Here is a 20,325-nt window from a genome sequence, read left to right as displayed (position 1 = left end):
CCCTGGTCACAGAAGGTGGGGATGGGGCTGTCAGCACAGCACAGGGATGGAGTTGGACAGGGCAGTGGATCCTATGTGGGAAATCCAAACCTCCAGGTCAGCCAGGGGGTCTGGTTGTCCTGGACCTCAGTTTGGGTTCAGACATCTCTGTTGGTGCCTCCCCAAGCTCTCAGACTCCTGCAAACATGAGGGATGAGCTGTGGTCTGTAGGAGAAGGATTGAGGATGTAGGGTGACCCGGGAAGAGCCAAACTTTCCAGGGGTTTTTGTTCACACCTACAGGGGAGAATGCTCCTCATTGCCTTGTAATGAGGGGTGCAATGGGCTGTGGGTTCCCTAAGGAAGGTTTTCAGATGTCAAGTTGGGAAAGTAAAAGCTGGGAAGTGCACGGGTCCTCCTGGATGTGGGTGCCGCAAGGCTGGGACCTGCAGAGGGGGAGCTTCCCAGGGTGCTGGCTCTCTGGGGTGCAAGGAGCAGGAGGGAAGGCAGCATCCCCTCTCCCACAGGGCTGGATAGGAGCAAAAGGTTGAGAGGCACCCTTCAAGAGATGTAAAAACAGTCTGGTGGACGCTGCTGTCCAGGAAGGAAAAATTCCCCCTGTTTTGGTTGTTTCATTGCTTGTCACTCTGCCTCCTCTCGTCAGCCACCAGCCCCCGGAGCATCCCGACGCCCGGTCGACAGTTACCAACAGGCAATAAATAAAACTGCTGGAGCCACTGGTGTCAACATCTTGGCATTGTTTGGGTCTTCTTGTTTGCCTTTAAAATAACTCTCCCTGTCGGGGTCACGCAGATGAAATAAGCGAGGACCCTCTGCCACCAGCCGGGGAAATCCTCTCGTCCTGACTCGTGCTGCCTCCTTTTTGCCTGCAAAGTTTGGAGTTTGGGGACACTCCTGGGAGTGTGACCCATGCTATGCCCAGGGGTCCTTCTCCCTCCTGCCCACCTGTGTCCCAGGATGTCACCTTGGACACCTGCAGGTCACCTGAGCCCGGGCCACATCGCTCATTTGCCTGAGGCACAATTTCAGCTGGATTTGGGGACAGTGTCACCCTTCCAGCCCCATGCTGCTGGATGATCCAGGCTGTGCCTGGCTCAGCTGCAGATTTTGGCAGGCCAGAGAGTGGAAAAACAAACTATGGAGATGTGGATCCATGGTGAAAGCCCAGCCAAGCAAACACGCTGCCCCACTGCCCCTCCCTAACCTTAACCTTGACCCCACTGCTGCTTGACCTGGCAGCAAAAACTCTGGAGACACAAGAACAACTCCAAAGAGAGTTTTCATCCGTGGGATTTGATAAAAGGGTGGCTTGAGACCCTCTGTGCCTGCAAAGGGCTTTGCTGAGGGACCATCTGAGCTCTGGGAGCACTGGAGGGGACGGATGCTCCCCAGTGCCTGGAGCATCTCCTGCCCTCCAGCAAGGGACATGTGGTGGGAAGCCCCATCCTCAGTCTCAGCTGAGTTGTGACTTGATGTCAGACTTCACTCTCCCTGATCATCTTTAGCCTGTTGTTTATAATAAAAATCAAATGATCCATCTCTTCTGACAAAAGGAAGAGTTGCTCCAGGAAGCCCTGGACAGGTCAACTTCTATATTAAGGATCTATTACTTGACAGCTTCCTGCACATAAATAGCTGTCCAGCCAGGCTGGGGATTTTATTTAGAAATAACAAATAAAGCAGGCCATAGAAGTAACTTCATGACCTTTCTCCTCCTTAATTTTCCCCACCCATCTCCCCTCCTTGGTATGGTCTTCTCCTCACCCCCAGGCACCTCTGGAACTTCAGGACCCCTTGGCATGCTCCCCAGCAGAACATAACCTCCCCATTGCCCACCCCCAGAGCAGCTCCAAGAAGCTGTAGAAGTGTATTCCTGCCAGCTTTTGGAAGTGCCACGTTGCTTTTGCATCACTGATGATCTTTTGATCAGCTCCAAGAAATTTTCTAATCGGTTCGCACTAAAATAACTAAAAAAGGAATCTTTGTCCTGCGTGGCTGAAAGCTGGAAATCCTCCAGTCCAAAACATCCCCCAGACTGGATGCAAACACATGTCCAACACATCCTTTATTTTACAGCCCCTCAGCCCTCGCTCTTGACTTTTAGAGGATTAACTTCTGCTTTTCTGATGCTTGGAGTTGGTAAAATCAAAAAACAATCAGGAAATTCAAAAGAAAAACAGCATTTCAGTATTCTTTTATTATTAGGAGCTTTTGACCATTTTTTGTCATGTGGTTTTCTTAAAATAATAATAAAAAAACCCCTTGTTTGGGTCTGGAAAGGGAAGAGCAGCGTGTTTATTTCATGTATGACTTGTCAGCTCAGTGTTGATATGCCAAAGGCTTCAGAAGCTAACACTCTATAGAGATGATGATTTTTAATATAAAACAGTAAATGTTTAAAACAACCATTGCTTTTTTCCCTTATTTCCTTTTCCCCCCTTTTTATTTTTCCCCCTGTTGTGGCCAATAAAACATAAGGCAGGCCACACACTTTACATTTTAATAAAATTAAGTTATTTGGTGCCACGTTATTACAGTCTTTATTGGAAAGTGGAAGAAATTGCACACAGAGGAGTCATAGGAGGGAGAAATCACTGCAAATAAACATAAGATTCTGGGATGCATTTATTTGCTGGTTTCATCTCAAAGGAAGAAGGCTTTCCCAGGGAAAAACAGAGGCAACCCAGCAACCTCGCAAGGCAACCCTGGGTGACTCCAGCCGAGGATGAGGTTTTTTTTTTGGCGGGGGAGGCAGTGCCACAGCAGGGCCAGCCTGGCCCCAGACATCCTTTCCCACTGGCATCCTTCAGGACAAACCCATCCTTCGGGACAAACCCATCCTCCGGCCGCTCTCTCCTCCCCGCAGTCCCGAAGTGCCCGGGGCTCCTCCTCCTCCTCCATCGCCCCTTTGCGGGGCCGGCCGAAAACCTTGGTCCCCAGGCTTTTTTTTTTTTTTTTTTCCTCTTTTTTTCTTTTTTTTTTTCTTTTTTTTTCTTTTTTTTTTTTTTTTTTTTTTTCTGGAGGTGGGGGGTTTTTTAGGCGAGGGCCAGGGCACACCAGGAGTCCTGCCGGAGGGGCACACTCAGCCCGGGTTGCGGGGCCATGCTGCTGGGAGAGAAGCTGTAGTCCTCGGGCTCGAATTTGAACTCGCCGTGGCCACCGGCCATCCCCTCCTCTGACTGGCTCTGTGCCTGCCCCGGGGAGGGAAGAAAAAAGGTGTTAAAAGGATTTCTAGGAGGTAACGGGTCGCTCATCCCCTGGTCCTAACGTGGAGGTAGGACTAGGATGGTTTATGGAGAGGGTGGGTGATCTGCTGCCCTTGGGAGCAGGGTGGATGCTCCATCCCCAGCAAAGCACAAAGACCAAGCAAAGGGGATGCATCTCAGAGCCCATCTGCATTTATTTATATCTATCTATCTATCTATCTATCTATATCTATATCTATATCTATATCTATATCTATATCTATATCTATATCTATCTATATCTATATCTATATCTATATTTTATTTATATTATACTGTATTATCTTATTATATTGTATTATATTATATTACAGCATATTATATCATATTATATTTATTATCTCCAGTTTGCAGATCTGTAGGAGTGTGTGTACATCTTTTAAAAGCTCAGCATAAATCAGATTTATCAGTGTCTCAGCCAAAAAAAAAAAAACCCTCTCTCACACAATACATCTGGTGCTGTGCCAAGCACTTGGGTGCAGGAGCTGAGCTTCCCCTCCATTCACTGATGTCCAGCTCAGGGAGGGCTTAGACCCTGCATAAAGATAGAGCTGGGTCACCAAGGTTTGCTCTGTGGGTTGATTTAAAACCCCTTTTTCCTCTGCCAAGACAAACCAGCAGCCTCACCCCAAGGAAACCCTTGGGGCAGAAGCTCAGCCTCACATCCTGGGGTCTCTCCCAGCTCCATGAGTGCTGAGCATCTCAGGGCTTTAAAGTGCAGATAATGCAGGTCCAGGGAGCTTTTTCTTGGGAGCTGCAGAGGTTTCTGCCCTGGGCTGATCCCACCATCTTGACAGGGCTGTAATTCCCAGGATTCCATGGCAGGAGATGGGGATTAAACCCAGCTCTGTGCTGAAACCCATTTCCCACCATTTACCTCCACAGCAGCAGAGCTTGGGCCTCCCAGTTCCCAGCTGCAAGGTGGAAGATCCCATGGGAAGCCCTTCCTGCTCCATAACATCTTGGCTCACCCTCCCTCCTTTCCTCCTCCTGATGCAGTCCCTCAGGCTGGGGGCCATCAAGGCAATGAACTAATTAATTTCTTAACCTCATCGAGGCCCCTCAGGTTGGTGAGTAACGAGGTGTAGGGAGCATCCACCCCAGCAGGTGATGGCTCTGGGGCCCTGGGCCTTACCTGGGACACTGACACGATGGTTTGTCCAGGATACTGAGAGGTGGCACTGGGCTCTGACTTTAAAGTGACCGTGCTGTCGGAGTTGGTAATGGAAGAGGGGGAGTTAGTGGCCGAGGTTGTAGACCCTGGAAAACAATCAGGACAGGATGGTGAAGCAGCTCAGGGGCCAGGCTGCTCAGAGGAAAATTTGTATTTCAACGGCTACCATCAAGCCTGGTGTTTTCTTCAAGTTCTCTTTCTCCATTGCATCTCTGCCAGTGTAAGGGTTAAATTTTTGTCTGCCCAGGTGCTGATGGAGGAGGAGAAACACACTTAGAGAGCTGGTCCTGCTATGGGCTGGGTGGGCTGATGTTAAATGCACCATGATACCTTCCCATGGACTCTTTAATACACCATTCCCAGCCCTGTTTTTTTCCCATTACTCCGTGTAGCCCAGATCTGCTCAAACCTGAGCACTGCTGGGCTGGAGCTGGGTGCCCTCAGGACAGAGGGATCCCATGGGAATATGCCAGCAGTGAGATCTCCCACCCAGCACCCTCCTTCCATGTCAGGGTCTATCCATGAATACAGGCCCTACATCTAAAGCGATTTTCAAGGGAAAAAAAAGTCACAATATTTGTTTCTGATTATAAGAGTTTCTTGCACAAGACATCAAAGAAAACTGGGATGGATCAGAGCAGCACTGTACCTGTTGAGGTTTTGCCTTTGGTAATGTTTTTAGGCTTCCTTTTCCTCGTCTGGATACTTTCCTTTTTCATGGCCAGAGGTCGTGGTACCTTGACATTCATAAAGTTTGGAATCATTAATATTGTATTTTATTTAGCTCCTTCCCACACATTGTTACTCTCCTATTTATGTGCTGTAGCTCATGCAAAGCACCTAAAGTCCTTGTCCTTCACTAAGTGCTATTTTTCTCTGCAACAGGCCTTGGCTGGAAGATGTATAAGGCTAACAGTTAAGGCTTTCCCACAAATTTTGTTTTTTTCCTTTATTTCCTATTTTCCTTTTCCTGATTTATTAGTGACCTTTATGACAGGGCCCTAATAATTTACCCTGACAGACTGCAAGCCTACACGAGAGAATGGTCATGGGATAAAGAGACTTTAACCTTTATAGCAAAAGTCTGAAGAGGCTTGGATGGAGGGAAAAGTGTCCTCTTTGGCTGATGGACACGTTCCCAACAGTTCCCACTCTCCCTAGAGGAATGCTATCACCCAGCCTCCGTGTGGACTCCTTAGCATCCTTCACACATTCTTAATTTCCACATTTAGAAGAAATATGGTCCTTATCTGCCAGCCTGGGTTTGGGAAGCTTCAGCCTCCAGCTACCACAGCCTGGTAAGTTTTCTTTTTGAGGAATAACTCAGCAAAGAGAAACCCAGTGCCAGAAATCTCTGCTCTGTGCAGACACCTCAGTTCTAGTACTCCCTCGGCTGTATTCCGAGAACCTCAGGAGACAGAGCTTTTAACTCTAGAGGTTGGTCCCTCCAGATTTGATATCCTGGACTCAGTGGGCAGTGATCCCAGCTCCTGGTGGGGTCCCTCCTGGTGGGAATGTGCTGCTACTCACCCCATGGAGCTTCATGTACAACCCGCAGGCGTTGCAGACGGGCTCCCCTTCAGCGTTCCTTCTCCAGAGGGTGGTGTTGGTGGTGTGGCAGTTAGTGCAACATAGGCCAGCACGTCTAGAGGAGGACTTAAAAACAAGCAAGCAGAATGAATAATTGGGAAATTTCCCTCCGTCCAAAAAAAAAAAACCTCCAGTTACACCAAGCTTGCTGGAAAACACGAAGCGCACGCTAGAGCCAAAGAAATCACATTCAAATGGGCTCAGTCGAATTTGCAGGTGGTTTTTTTGTTTTTTGTTGGTTTTTTTTTGTTTTGTTTTGTTTTTTGCTTTTTTTATGGAGCCTGATAAACCTGAAAGATAGCCTTGAAGCTCATTTCCCAAACTTCTAACAAAGCTGGTGGATCAGGACTCTGAGCAGATCCACTCAGATGGGGTGGAGATGGAAAGAGATGGAAAATGTCAGCCAGGCTTTAAGAGCATGAAGAAAACTCCTGCTTTAAGCAAACTGCTATTTTTCTGCACTCAGAACTACCACTGGAGTTAACAACATCCCAATTAATCTCTTTTTTGAAGACAATTGGCTGAACTGCAGAACCAAACTGAGCTGGCCCATGCTAGGACCAGGGAGGTTGTTCCTTGCACTCCTGGCAGATAATTTGTTCTCTCACAGGCTGAAGAAAACGGTGCAGAAATTAATTGATGACATATTTTGTGGGTGCAGTGATTGCTGGCTCTGAAACTTTAGTACATCCAAACGGAGAAGGAAAATATTCTGGCAGAAGCAGCAAATTAATTTCTGACAACTGTATTCCAAGCCACTGGAAAATTCACCAGTCTTGCCAGCTCAACAGGAATTTCATTGGAAAGTCTCTTAACATGAGGGATTGAAAATATTTTAATGAAATACTTCAGGAAGTATAAGATACCAGGGACATAAGTACTATCCAGGCTCTCCACAACCAGGTGAATCTGTCCTTCAGCCCTGAGAAAAATCACTTTGATTCCTCTCAAAAGCAGATGATAGGTGATGCAGGCAATAAAGAACTCCCTGTTTGTTTGTTCTTCCATGATTGCTTGGTATTATGACTGAGCAATATGATGAATGAGGTGAAAAGAGTAGGAATAAAAATTACGTGTTTTTACAAGGTTAGCAGTCAAATAAAGATCAGCTTTGAGTTTCAAGAGACACAAGTGACGTGCCCAAGCTTTGATTCACTCCTTGCTCAGCAAAGAGGTCTTGGCAACTACTTGCAAATAATGGTGTTACCTTGGAAATTATTTAGCTTTCAAGAAATAACCAGGCAAAAATAATAATACACTGAAGTGTGAGCTGAGAAGCCTGGCACAGAGGAAGGGGACAGAAATCCTTGTCCCTAATATGGAACACGGCATCACAGCAAGATCCTGGAGCAGCTACAAAACTCCCTTAAAATCTTTTAGCTGCCAGGGATTTGCTGTTCTTCCCTAAAACCAGGAGGGACCTCAGTCCTGATGGGAGCAACGGGAGGTGCTGAGCACTCCAGAGGTGCCAGGGCTCTGAGATCCAGCTCCTGCTGCAGGTAGGGAGGGGAATCTGGACTCACTCAGCCCTGGGGTAACTGCACCCAGCACGGGTTGGTGAGATCTGTCATCACCTGCAGAGGGAGGAAAGCCAACACAAAGTCCTTTGGAAAGCCCCGAGATTTCTTGGCCACTGTAAATCCCTAGGAGGGAGCGACACACTCTCCCTGTTTCAGACAAAGCTTTGATTGTGGTTTGCAGACAAGGTGGCAATGAGACTGGTGGCTCCAGTGGCCCAAGGGCAATGCCCACCCTCCCAGCTCTGCATCGTGATCCTGCCTGCATCTCCTGCACGTGGCTGTGTGCTGCCTCCTCCTTCTCCTCCTCACACACCCAGGGAGAGCAGAAACCATTCTTGATGGGTGAATATTACAATTAAAACCCCAGAAACCCCACAACAGCCTGAGCCTACACCACAACCTGCCAGCTCAGCAAGAGACAGTCAAGGCTACTGTTGCCCACTGAAGGACGAGGGTACAATATGTGAGTGCTGGATTCCCAGCAACTTCTTTAAAAGAAAATGCACTTCTGCCTGCCTCCACCCGGCTGCCTTTGTACTCTTCTGACCTTGTCTAGGAAGTTGTTGACTTCAACATTGTGCTCCAGTGTTTATTTATACAAATGCAACACACACTCAAACAAAAACTCTTCACGGACCAGGCTTGACAGCCAAGTGCTGCTGAAAAGCTCAAGGAATGGTGAGCTGGTTCCTATCAGACCCACCGTGTGCAAGAGCTGCTTGGAGAGCCCCAAAAAAATCAGAGCCACAAGGCAGGTCCCTGCAAAGGAGCCCAAAGGCATCAGGGACTTTGCTTCACCTCCTTTCCAAAAGCAGAAATGAAACCATGGGGTTTCACAGGAAAAAGAAACCTCTGGACTCCTGGACTGAATCAACACTTGTGTCCCCCTGCCAGCAGGATGGTGCCAATAGGAAAGGGAGCTGAGATGCCCCAGTTCAGTACCTGCAGGCAGGCAGACCCAAGGCTCAGGACCAAAAGCAACTGCAGAAGGTAAGATTTGCCTTTAATACCATGGCTGTGGGCAAAACCACACCTTGGAGGACAGGGAAGCAGCAGGAGCTGATGGCCAGGAGGAAGCCAAGGCACACACTGTGGATCCTTCAGGGCTTTAGGATCCCATCAGGTTCCTCCACAGCTGTGATCAGTCCCATCCCCAAACCCACCATACATTGCAAACTGTAAAAACGGACAGGCTGAAAAAAAAAAAACCAAAAAAACCCTGAGCCAAGCCAACAAAACTCAACTCCCTCAGCTGAGGATGGTGTGGGAGCTGCTGAGCACAGGATGCTGAGGCTGCTCCTGCCCTGGGGAACAGCATTGAGACAACCACCTCCAGAGGCTGCCCCGGGATGGGAAGAGTCATTTGGCTTTTAGGACTTGGTCTAAGGTATTTTTTTTGTGAAATGTTGCAAGAAACTTTGGATACCAAGTTTCCAAACAAAAGATACTGGCTGAAAGAAAGGGCTTCTCCCTTCCTCCTCCAAGATAAATCCTTTCTGCCCAAAGCCACAGTGCCTCTAACCCAGGCTGTAACAGAACTGCTGTGTTTGCTGCATGGAGGATGTTGCTCTGATTTAAAAAATAAATAAAAAGAAACACAAATATTAACTGGAAACTACATTACTGGTGCTCATGCTCTCCCACCAGGAGCAGGCTGAGCTCTACCAAGCTGCAGGACATCATTCCCCCAGCCTCATCTGGGCCACATTCCCTTCTCCAGGGCTCTGAGCAGGACTTTGCTTTGTGAAAACAGAAGTCAGAAGAACTCCCAGCACGGTGCCTACTTACAGAACAAAGGTTGTAATGTAAAGGACAAAAAGCAACCATTTTTTTTTCCTCTCCCTGTGTCTGCATTTCACTGTGTTGTGAAACAGCAGATTTCATCACTCCTGGAGCAGCAGTATCACCCTGCTCCCACCCAGCCCAGCCAGGGAGGTCAGGAACAGGGGAGACATCCCCCAACACAGACCTCATTTGGGGAAAGAACTATCCCAAAACCACAGGGAGTTTTACAGCATACGCCTGGCACCTTCTTGTCCACTGTCACTGGATCCCCCTTCCTTCAATGGGACAGAACTTTTAGCAACAGGACATTTCAAACCCATGGAAAAATCCAAGCTTTTGGAATGTTTCGTTTGAAAAATTAATGGAAAGTCAAAATTGCAGCCCCTCTTCTAATCCATATATCAAAAAAACTCTCAGGTATTTCAGATTTACTGTAACGTTTCCCCTGGATAAGTGTTTGGGCTTTACCATTATTGTTCTTATAGTCAAAAGAATAATTAAAAAAAAAAAATTAGAAGTGCTTTGATAATTCCCAACAAGATTTGTTCATCCCTTGGGAAATGGTCTTAATCTTGTGAACCAGTGGGTCCGTACCAGAAAACTTTGCTGAAATATGAAAGGGCTGGGAGAGAGGAGCAGGCAGGGAACTCGGGGTCCTTGTGTGCTGCCCACACCATGCAGGCAGGGTACAGGCAAGGCAGGGCTGGCTCCCTTCCCACCAAACAAAATAAAATACTGAACAGCAGGGAGACCTCTCCGAGTCCTTTGGGGAAAAGCTGTTTAAAAAAAAATAAATTAAAACCCCCCTGGAAATTCATCCAGCACTGCATTGTAAATCTGCAAGGTGGAGATGTATTTAAATTGGTTTGCACTCATCTCTCAATGACCAGATCATCATCAAGAAAACCCCATCCTGACTCTGAGATTTGCAGACCAGAGCCTGCTGCCAGGGTGCAGATTTAATGTCATTACCTGAAAGGAGACCAGGAGGGTTTTGGTGAGACAGGCAAACCCTGTCAGGTAACTCTAAACATCTCATAGAAATGCCTGAATTTTGATATGGTGAACAAACCAGGGTGATTTTCCAGGGAGCTGCCACTCAGTTCATTTTGCAAATCCAGAGCCATGTTTCAAGGCTCAAAATCAGAATGAAACATCTTGCTCAATCCCAACGTTATTATTATTATTAATAATATTATTGTTATTATTATTTTAATGGTTTTCTTACACAGAAACTTGTCACTGGTGGTTGTTGATAATAAGGTTTTGCAACACAAAAAAAAAAAAAAAAAAAAAAAAAAAAAAAAAAAAAAATTACTGTGGGAATAGACCCCGAGTGAAAGCAAAAGGAGCTTCCAGCTGTTCCCCAGCACGGCTCCAACAAACATCCTGTTTGTAATGACAGCTTCTGATGACAGCCTCTGAAACCAAAACTGTTACTACCAAATTTAAACATCCCAAAGCCACTCTAGGAAAAAAAAAAAAAAAAAGAGACTCCTAGACTCCTTTCCTCTCTCACGACGGGATCCCAATTGAAGGAAGCCAATTGAGGAGGGTGGGAATTAATTCTTTAACCTGTAGAGAAAGCAGAAACTACCAAACCCCAAACCTCCCTCTTAGCAGGGAGGGAAGTGAGCCTCATCCTGCTCTCATTGTGAGCAGCTGCAAACCTGCCAGGATCAGTTCTGTCTCCTGGTCAACTACTCTGCCTAGCCCATGTGCATGAAGAATCAGGAAATAATAATAATAATAATAATAATAATAATAATAATAATAATAATAATAATAATAATATAATGATGAAGAATAAAAAGCAAAGCACCTACTGCAAGACCAGAGCCAGGGAAGCCCACAGAGCCCCAAACATCAGGTGGAGCTGATCAGCCCCTGCTGCAGCCCCGGGACCCCTTCGGTCCCACACTCTGTCGGGGCAGAAATTTCCCCGACTCCACTCTGCTCCCCCTGCCCACAACCTCCTGGTTGCATTTAAATCACAGCAGAACCGAGGGTCCATCAAGCCCTAAGCCAAGCACAGACACCCCGACGGCGCGGGCACCGCAACAGCCGCCCAGCTCCTGCCCTCCAGCCGCCCACCCCCCCGGCTGGAGCAGGGGATCCCTGCGGGTTGTCCCCCCCCTTCTTACCAGCCTCTTCTGCGGCTTCAGGGGCCGGTTGATGCCGTTCATTTTGTGGTAGAGCCCGCAGGCGTTGCACAGGTAATGCCCGGTGCCGTCCTTCCTCCAGAGCGGGGTGGACATGGCCCCGCAGTTCACGCACTCCCGGCCGTCCCCGGGGAATTCCTCCAGGTATTCTGGAAGAAAGATCCGAGATGGAGGGGTCAGGAGCCGTCCCCACCTCACAGGGACACACAGGGCCGGGTTGCCCACGGGGACCCTGTGGAAGTGGGTCTCTAAACTTCTGTGCCCTTGGGCAATCCCTGCCTGGGGAGCAGAAGTGTTATTTCCACCCTACAAAGTGTGAACCGAACCCTTTTAATCCCTCCCCACCTGATCTTTAATGCTTTGCACGTTCCCTCGGCTCCCCCTAAAACACCCGAAAGAGCTGAACGCGGCTGAGGGCTCCCGGGATGGGAAGGGGCAAGGAGCCCCTCAACGCGGTGTTATCCCTCCACCGGGCACAGCCCGAGCTGAAAAATAAATTGGAGAAAAGGGTAAAATGAAGTGATTTTCCCGATTTACACCAAGGCGCCTTGGGAAGGGCTCGGGGAGCAACGTTGGGCTGAGGGTCCGCTCGCCCCGCGGGGTGCCCGAGGGTCCCCGGGAGGGCATCACGACCCCAAAATTCTGCTAGCGAAGGTTTTCCAAACTTTTCTCCGGGAAGAAGCTTCGGAGCAGCCCGTTCCCAGCACGATCCCCGGTGCCGGCTCGGGGGCAAGCGGGCAGCCCGGGATAAAAACGAGGGACCCCGCGATTGAGATTCGGGTTCTTTCCTCCTGTCGCTTTTCTTTCTCTTTTTGAAATAATTTCCTTGGTCTGAAATGTTATTTTCTTCTTCCGAAGAAAAATACCCTCTTATTTTATTTCATATATTTAAAAAAAAAAATTTCGATCGTACTAATAGTGATTAAACGGAAAGGAAAAAATAATAAAATTAAAAAGGAGAAACGGAAAACAAAAACGTAAAAAAAAAAGCTGCAATAATTCATTAATGAAGAAAAAAAATAACAGTTTACGCTACTTAAGAGCGGTTTACACTATTCAAGAGCAAAAATAAACGGCAGAGAGGACGGCCGCCACTGTTCTGGATCCCAAACCGCCCCAATTCAGAGTGCAGAATTTATTTCCGAGCCACCACCTCTCTCGGCAGGACCGGGGCGATCCCTTCCCGCACGGCGCAACGGATTTTTCCAAACAAAGAGAAAATCCTGGGAAAAAGCCGCTGCTTCCCGAGCACCCCGAGAGTGGGGGGAAGAGCCGAGCAGAGGAGGCAGCTGGGTGGGGAGGGGGGGAACTGTTTCCCTGCTTTAACTTTGTTCTTGGGGTAAAGATAAGATAATTCGGCTCACCGCAGTAAAGGTGATAAAGCGGGTGAAGATCTTGAAGTGGCTTTAAAAGGACTTTTGCAAACCACCGCCCGGAGAAGGATTGTGAAATACCCCCGGGGTTATAAACCCTGCGCACGGAGAGTCCTTTTAAATCAAGCCCCAAAGTTTTATTTGCTCGGGGCTTGATTTAAAAGGATTCTCCGGTGTGGATGCAAACGAATTGAAGTGGGGTTTATTGTTCAACGCCTGAGCGAGTTTCAGTGTCTCTCCAAAGGCCACAGAGCGATGCAGCTGCGGACCTGTTTGGTCGAAGGCGAATTAGGAGCCCGAGAGTCTGTTCAAATATAAACTAATTTACCACAATAAATTACTTAAAAGGGAGGGAGCTATAAATCTGCCCCGCTAATTTAAACACAAGGGTAAGTATTGAAGCACAGGCACAAAGTCTATATTGTGGGAAGGAGATATCGTAGGGGTGGAGGGGGAAGGGGTTGAGCAGCCTCTGCTCCTCCGTCCTGTGGGGGAATTGCTCTGCTTTGAAACGCGGTCTTTGCCCTTCGTGTCACATACACACACCCCACCTCCGTCCAGGCTCAGCCACACACCCTCCGTGCCCGGGCCATCTCTCCATCCCTGGATAAATTCACCCCCTCTTTCCCCGTCGGGGATGGCAGCTCTACCCCCGGGGGCCGGCCCATCAACACACCAAGGGGATGGGGATGCCGAGAACCAGGAACCGACACCCCCGGAGCCCCGAAGCGACGGTGAGAGGTGACTCCAACCTACCGAAAGTGGACCTGCGGCCGGGTAAAGCCGCCTGCCTCGTCTGCAGGCTGTGCAGCACGCTGCTCTCAAAGTGTCCGGCCGTCCAGGAAGGCGGAATTTCGGGGGTCACGTAGGCGGGGTAGGGGCTGGAGTAGGACCCGTTAACGGAGCGCACCAAAGCGTTGCCGTACTGCTCCCGGCCCCCGCCGCCCAGCAGCAGGGGCCCCTGGTAGGCACCGTCGCGGCCCGGGGGGCTGCTGCCCGGCGGGCTGTGGGAGTAGGAGAAACCCGAGGGCGGATGGGGGCTGCCGGCGTTGAAAGGAGCGGCCTCGCCGCCGCTCTGTCCCCAGCCCGGGGGGTTGGCGAGGTGGCTCTGGTGCGGTTCGCAGCCTTGCAGGTAGGGCAGCGTCTGGAGGACGGATGGTACCCGGGTGGTGGGCACGTAGACGGGCGAGCCGGCCGAAGAGTGGAGGAAGTTGCTGGAGTCGTGGGAATAAGCCGACTGGCCATGGTTGGGGGCGAGGGCCAGACCCTGATACATGTTCCGGCCTCGGCGATGGCTGCTCAGGGCCCGGCCGGCTGCGCCCCGACGGTGCCGAGGGACTCACTCAGAGGAACCTGGTGGGGGGAGAGCCAAGAGCCACGGGATGAGACCCCGGGAGACCCCGATCCGCGGCCCTTCGCACCCGCCGGTGTTTCCCGAGGAGAAAGCGCCTGTTCCCTGTCTCAAGCAGGGGTTGTAATTTGTAATTGATTTTTTTTTTTTTCCCTTTAAACTTTCCTCTGGTCAGCTCGTCCCGCGGGAGAAACCCGCGGCGCCGGGCCGAGAGCAGAGGCTGAGCCACGGCGAGAAATAAAACTCCGAGTAACGCGCAGCAGATCCCGCAGCCACCTTCCCACTGCCCGCCCGCCCGCCCGGGCACTTCCGAAGGCTCAAAAAAAAGAAAAAAAATCCGGCAATTTTTTTCCCTTTTTTTTTCCACCTCAAAAGTATTTTTCTTCCCGTCTCATTTCTTTTTTTTTTTTTTCGGAGCCCCGGGCCTGAAGAGCGGCTCGGGGCCTTGCTGGCGGCTCGGGCCGATCGCGGCGTCCTGGGCCGGGAGGGAACAGAGTCCCGGCGGCCGTAGGCAATAGCCCCGGACCGGAGACATCTCCGATGCCCCCCACCAGCCAGCGCTGCCAATTTCTTGTTAAAAAGACAGATAACCTTCAGGCAGGCCTCCGAGTGCAGATACAGAGCTGAAACCGCGGAGCACCGCAAGAGCATCCCGCCCCCCGACCCCCTCCTGGGCCGCTCCTCCCGCACAGGTACTCACATGGCAGCGGGCCGGGAGCGGAACCGGGCATGGCCGGGTGGGCATGAAGCTGCGCTCAGACCATCCAGGGAAATCCCAGGAAAAAAAAAAAAAAAAAAAAAAAGAATAAAGTTTTACGGGCGAGGGAGGAGGAAAAATAAAATTAAACAAACAAACAACAACAACAACAAAAAAATCAACAAACCAAAACAACCGGGACCCCCTGGCAGAGAGGGGTTGCCCTCCCCCGGTTCCTTCCTTCCCTCCCACCGCCGGCGTCTCCCGTGGGTGCGTCCCTGGCTGCGCCCTGCGGGGAAGTGGCGGCCGAGGAGGCGGCTGCGGCTCTTTACGGCGGCCCCGGTGCGGCCCGGCCCACGTGACGACCGGCGGGGTAGCCCCGGTCCCGGCGAGGATTGGGCGCCTCCCGGCAGGGGGGGAGGACGGGATAAATCCCTCCGGCTCCGCTCCCGGCGGGGGGGACGCGCCCGTCGGCTCGGCCCTGGAGCGGGGCGGCAGGCAGCGGGCGGAGCGAGGGCAGGATGAGGCCCCCGAGGGTGCCCCGCACCGCCCCGGACCCGCTGGCTGCCCCCCCCCTCAGCCCCTTCCCTTCTCCTTGCAAGGCTTGAGGCGTCCGCCCGCCCCCCGGGAGGGGTTGGGGGTGGCTCCCTCCTTTAGGGGCCTTGCTGAGGTTTTGGGTGTCTTTCCGACACCTCGGAGGGAGGCGATGCCGTCTCCCACCCCCACCCCCCCCCCCTCCCTGGGCCGCCGGTAGATGCTGGAGAACACATCGAAAACTTTCCGGCGGGGATTCAGGCGTTTTTCTGCTCCGAGATAGCGCTCCCGCTCTACTTTGCAATAAACCCCATACTAAGGGGGAAGGGGGGGTCTCACCAGCCTGTCCTCCCCCCTGCCCTGCCTTTCTCAAGCAGCCCCCGGCCCCCCCGAACCTGGGGCACCGCTCGGAGCCTGCCCGGCCAGATTACCGGGGCTCAAAGCAGTTCTGCCCAGCCGGGGAGCAGCGCTCTGGTCCCTCACCGTCCCGTCGGGGCCGCTGGGCCCCAGGCTACCCCATCTGGGGGGGCTGCGCTATTCCCCGGGGGGAGCAGTGAAGATGGGCTTCCTCCCTGCAGCTCTTGGGGAGCGACAGGAATAAAGTCCCTTCCCCGCTTTTCCCCGTCAGCTGGACCCCGGGAAGGGGATGCAGGAGGGGAAGGAGCACTTCGTCCCCACTGCCCTCCTAGCCTAGGTAATTTGGCCGATTTAATTTTCCCCCGGTGCCGGGCAGAGGGGTCAATCCCCACCTACAGCCGGTGCGAGGGAAAAATTTCATCGTTATCAGGTTTTGCCTCCGAGGAGTTTGGGAGAATTTTTGCTCCTTTCCCCTAAGGCTCTCTCTTCCTCAGAAAAATTATAGGGGGGAGGGGGAAGTCTCCCCCACCGCTTGCTCCATCCACGGTCGGACAGAGCTTTGCCTCCCGCAGGCCTTTGCCGACAGGATCAGGCCCGGTTCGGTCCCGAGATCCCTCCGGTAACCCCGCTGAGCGCTGCCCGGCAGCGGGGTCCCGGCCCCCGGGGGATCCCGGCCAGCCCTGGCTCCGCAGGGCCCAGAGCTGCGGGAAGGGTGGGAAATTTCAGCTCCAAAATAAACTGGTGTAGGAATGCCAGCTATTTCCCTCGGAATAATGCAACGCAACTGACTGGAGATGTATTTATTTGCTCGTGAAAACGGCTGTTTCAGGCTCACAGGGTATCCCTTTGCCCGCAGAGCAAAAGGGAAAAAAAGAAAACAAGAAAAAAGAAAACAAGGAAAGAAAAAAAAAAAGGGGGAGGGGGGGAGAGGAGAAAATAGAAAAATAAAATAACAAGCTGGGGATGTTCCTGCAGAGCGAGCCCCGTGGCCGCACGGGCAGAAACGTCCCCGCGGAAAACCAGTCCCAACCCCGAGAGCCACCGCCGGTGATTCCTTCGTTTCGTTTCGGTTGTAAAAAGCGGGGTGAAGCCACGGGGACGCGTGGTTTTCCGAGCTTTACCATTTCAAGCTGTTATTTATCTGTGATTTATTCTATAAATTTTTTTCCTCAATGCGTGCGAATTGTCCGCTCCGATCGCGTTGAAATAGATGTGAAAACGCTGAAAGAAACGAAGCGCTGGCGAAATCCGAAGGGATTTACCACCGCGAGCGTGTTCACGACGGAGGAAACACCCGTGAGCGAAAACCTGCCCGTGGACTTGTTGCGTGCCTGTGTTCAGACACATCACGTTGTTTTATTTATTTCTTTGTTTGGTTTTACCAGCTTTTCATACCACTTTCTCCTCGGATGAGTCAACCCTGCTGTTTTTTCGCCCCACCGGGCCCCGGAGCAGCTCTGCGGGCAGGTGTTCCGACACCCCGAGGGGGGTTTCAGTCGCGATCGGACTGACGCCAAATACCGGACCCAGCAGGGCACCGGCCCGGACTGGTGACACCCACCCGTGAGACCTGCGTGGGGATGCCCACGGGGAGAGGGGGCCGCACCCGGCTCTCACAACGTGCCTCCCGTATCGGTGCAGTTTGGGTGTTAGTAGAAATTTGGGCTTTGCTCGGTTAACCGAGGTCCAGGCGGAGGGTGCGGGGGTCTCCCCTTGAGGAAGCCCCGGCGTGGGCGATGCTTTAGGTGAAGCAGGAGGGAAGGTGTCATCTTGGTGCCCCCCGCCATGCCCCCTCCGCAACCCTCGCACTGTGCCCGGGGAGGTCACAGCGGAGTGCGGGACACGGGGACCCCGGTTTTGCGGGGATCTTCCCGCGGAGACTGGAAGGGGCTCCCCGGCGCTCCGCTGACCCATCGAGGGCACATCCGACGTGGCAGCCGGGGACAGAGCGACAGACATCTCTGCCTCGGAGCCAGATCACGGCGAGGCTCAGCCAGGCACAAAACTCCCCACGAGAAGCACCAGGGGAGGGGATCCCCAAAGGAGACCACAGAGCCTCTCTGCCAGCCCCGTCCGGAGAGAGCCCGGTCCCGGGAGAGCCCGGTGTCACCCCGACTGCACCGCCGAGAGCTTTGACATCGATGCTCATCCCTCACCGGGCTCACGATCCGCTAAACGGACTGGCTTGGATCTGGCCCTGCACTTCCAGGATGGTACGGCCACTTTTTTCGGGGGGACAGGGAAAGTTAGGAAGAGGTGTCTGCTCCCCGTCCAGGCAGAGTCTGGCTCCGGCTGGGTCGAAGCGGGGCCGGTGCGGCTCGGCACGGCGCGGGTCCCGAGGGAGCCCTGACCCCTCCAGGTGAGGCTCCCCCGGGCCGGGACAGACTGCCCGGCGCCCCGGCCCCTCGGCCCTAATCCCGCTCCGGCTGATTTGTGAGTCCTGCGCGGGGGCGGACGCGTGGGAGCGTCCCCAGGGGGGGCTTTTAGCTTCCCCCTTTTCCCCTAGCGAAAACCAAGGGAAAAAAAGAAAAGGAAAGCAGAGGGAGGAAGGCAGAAATGTACCAGGTCCTGCTGCATTCGGCAGGGGAGAGGCAAGACGCACCCTGAGTGGGGAACCGTGAGTTCACGTTCCCCCCTGCTGCACCGGGAGGTGGCAATTAATTAAATACGTTCCCTTTCCTCCCACTGCCTCCTACGGGCTGCAGCATCCTCCGCCGGGGCTCACAAGCTGCTCGCAGACCGCTCCCCTCGGGGGTACCGCGGAGGGCGAGTCCCTGTGTTAGAGCCCAACCTGGTGCCCCCCGGCGGGGCTCTGCTTCGGAACCCCTGCCCAGCAGCCGGCACCGGGCCCGCTTCGAGCCGTTCCGCCCTGAGTCCCCCTCTGCGGTGGGAAACAATCGAGTATTTCACCCCTGCAGCCCCGGCGGGCGGCACCGGGCAGCTTCTCGGCTCTGCCCGCAGCTCCCAAACGAACGATGATTTGCCCGGCGGTACAAGGCCCATTGGGCTGCGAACGGCGAGGATGGACGGGAGAGAACCGTCGAGGGTCTGCATGCCCAGGTCTGCATCCCCCGGACCGCATCCATTGTCCCCATCCCCTGGTCTGCATCCCTCCCTCCATCCTCCCTCCAGCCCTTTCCTACCCAGTCTCCAGGGGTTGGGTTGGCCCTGCCCAGGGCTCCAGCTCAGGTACCTCCTGCAGCAGAGGCCGGGCTGATCCACAGGGCAGCACTGAAAAGAAAAGAGGAGAGAGGGACACAGCCAGAGCTGGGGGAGGCCCCAGCCTCAGGAGCTGTGGGCAAGGACTGAGCTGCCCCAGCCCCACCAGGCAGTGACAGCAGGGGCTTGTGCCTGGAAGGGTGCAGGGATGCCAGGGGGTTGTGTTTCCAAAGGGTTAAATAAACAGTGGACTCCAACAAAAAAATATTTATCTCCTGTTAGATGCATGTGGCAGTGGCTCTCAGGAAAGGGAGTTGTGAGGGAGGGGGGAAAGTATTGAAAAGCTTTCTTCCTCTTACTCTGAGATCCCGTTTTCTTCCTTAGACTGTAAGGCTTTCACTGGCATGGAAAATCAAAGAGGTCCCTTAGAGCTGATGTTGCTTGTTGTCTCCTCTGGACCCCTTGTACAGGGATGCTTCAGCCTCAGCCACTCCTCCAGCCTCTCACCCGCCAACAACAGCTTCAAAATTCACCCCAGTTCCTCCAATATTTAGAGGGTACAAAATGCAGTCCCTGGTGTTTGCCCTCCTTGGCATGTGCCTCCCAAAAGTGACCTTTCCTTGTGTGATTTTGGCCTTAGTTTTTAAAATTAATTTGCCTTCACAGCTGATTTAACAACAAGCTCCACATTTCAGAGAAACCCCAAAACCCTCAGGCTGAGGATGACAGGGTCAGTGGACACAGGTTGGAGCTGCAGCACCCACTGCTGGGAGTACCCCCTCACGGGTGGGGATAAACCACCTATTTTTTTTGCAGGTGGGCACATTGTGGTCTCCAGATTTACTTGAAGAGGGATTTGCAAACTCCAGATTTGCCTCAAACACAAAGGACACTGATAACCAGCCCAGGCAGGACACCCAACCCCAGGGTTCACAGGGGATGAGGACCCAACCCACCTGGGAAGTTCTCCAGGAGTTTTGCCATGGGCAGAGCAGGAAGGAGCAATCAGTGACTCAAAAGCTCCATCCTTATGGTCACCCTGGGGGACACCCTGTCCTTGTGTGTGTTATTTCTTGTGCCTGCAAATGCTCGTGGGGTTGAAGCTGGAGGGTGCAACAAGACACCGGCCAGGCAAGGAGAGGCAAAAAAATTCCATCCTGTGAGACTGGAAAATATTTCCCTCAATAAACTCTCACCCATGTGTGCTGGTGGTGCCAATCTGGTCCTGGAAAAAGCTCTGACAACAAAACCACATCCAGAGGGTTTTCCACCACGCTCCCCACTGCCATCACGGGCAATAAATGGGGAAAAAAAAAAAAAAAAAAAAGGCTATTTTGGTATATTAACCTCCTTGTGGCCAGGTGAAAGGTTAAATTCAC

The 20,325-nt window shown here is 52.3% G+C and overlaps 1 protein-coding gene across 2 annotated transcripts; it reads right to left on the bottom strand.

Annotated features, from left to right (window-relative positions):
• Positions 1–2,163: 2,163 nt before the first annotated feature.
• Positions 2,164–15,427, bottom strand: GATA5 (GATA binding protein 5). Of its 2 annotated transcripts, XM_071759577.1 has the most exons (8): positions 15,084–15,427; positions 14,900–14,948; positions 13,605–14,201; positions 11,458–11,624; positions 5,949–6,074; positions 5,068–5,155; positions 4,380–4,504; positions 2,164–3,190 (listed from the first exon to the last, which is right to left on the bottom strand). In XM_071759577.1, exons 3-8 carry the CDS (start codon positions 14,122–14,124, stop codon positions 3,035–3,037), a joined length of 1,182 nt encoding a protein of 393 aa, XP_071615678.1. In that variant the 5' UTR covers positions 14,125–14,201; positions 14,900–14,948; positions 15,084–15,427; the 3' UTR covers positions 2,164–3,034. The 2 variants fall into 2 exon arrangements, with proteins under 2 accessions (XP_071615678.1, XP_071615677.1); XM_071759576.1 differs by having other exon boundaries at positions 14,900–15,427.
• Between the last annotated feature and the right edge of the window lie 4,898 nt (positions 15,428–20,325).

This window comes from Heliangelus exortis, chromosome 16 (genome assembly GCF_036169615.1).
Source record: "Heliangelus exortis chromosome 16, bHelExo1.hap1, whole genome shotgun sequence".
NCBI classification, from domain to species: Eukaryota; Metazoa; Chordata; class Aves; order Apodiformes; family Trochilidae; genus Heliangelus; species Heliangelus exortis.
This window is presented reverse-complemented; position numbering and strand designations above follow the sequence as displayed.

Coding starts and splice junctions, on each gene's coding strand:
- GATA5 (XM_071759576.1), bottom strand. CDS start 14,124: ATGTATCAGGGTCTGGCCCTCGCCCCCAACCATGGCCAGTCGGCTTAT. Junction 11,625..13,604: donor CGGCCGCAGGTCCACTTTCG/GTAGGTTGGAGT, acceptor TCTTTCTTCCAG/AATACCTGGAGGAATTCCCC. Junction 5,156..5,948: donor TGTACATGAAGCTCCATGGG/GTGAGTAGCAGC, acceptor ATGAATGTCAAG/GTACCACGACCTCTGGCCAT.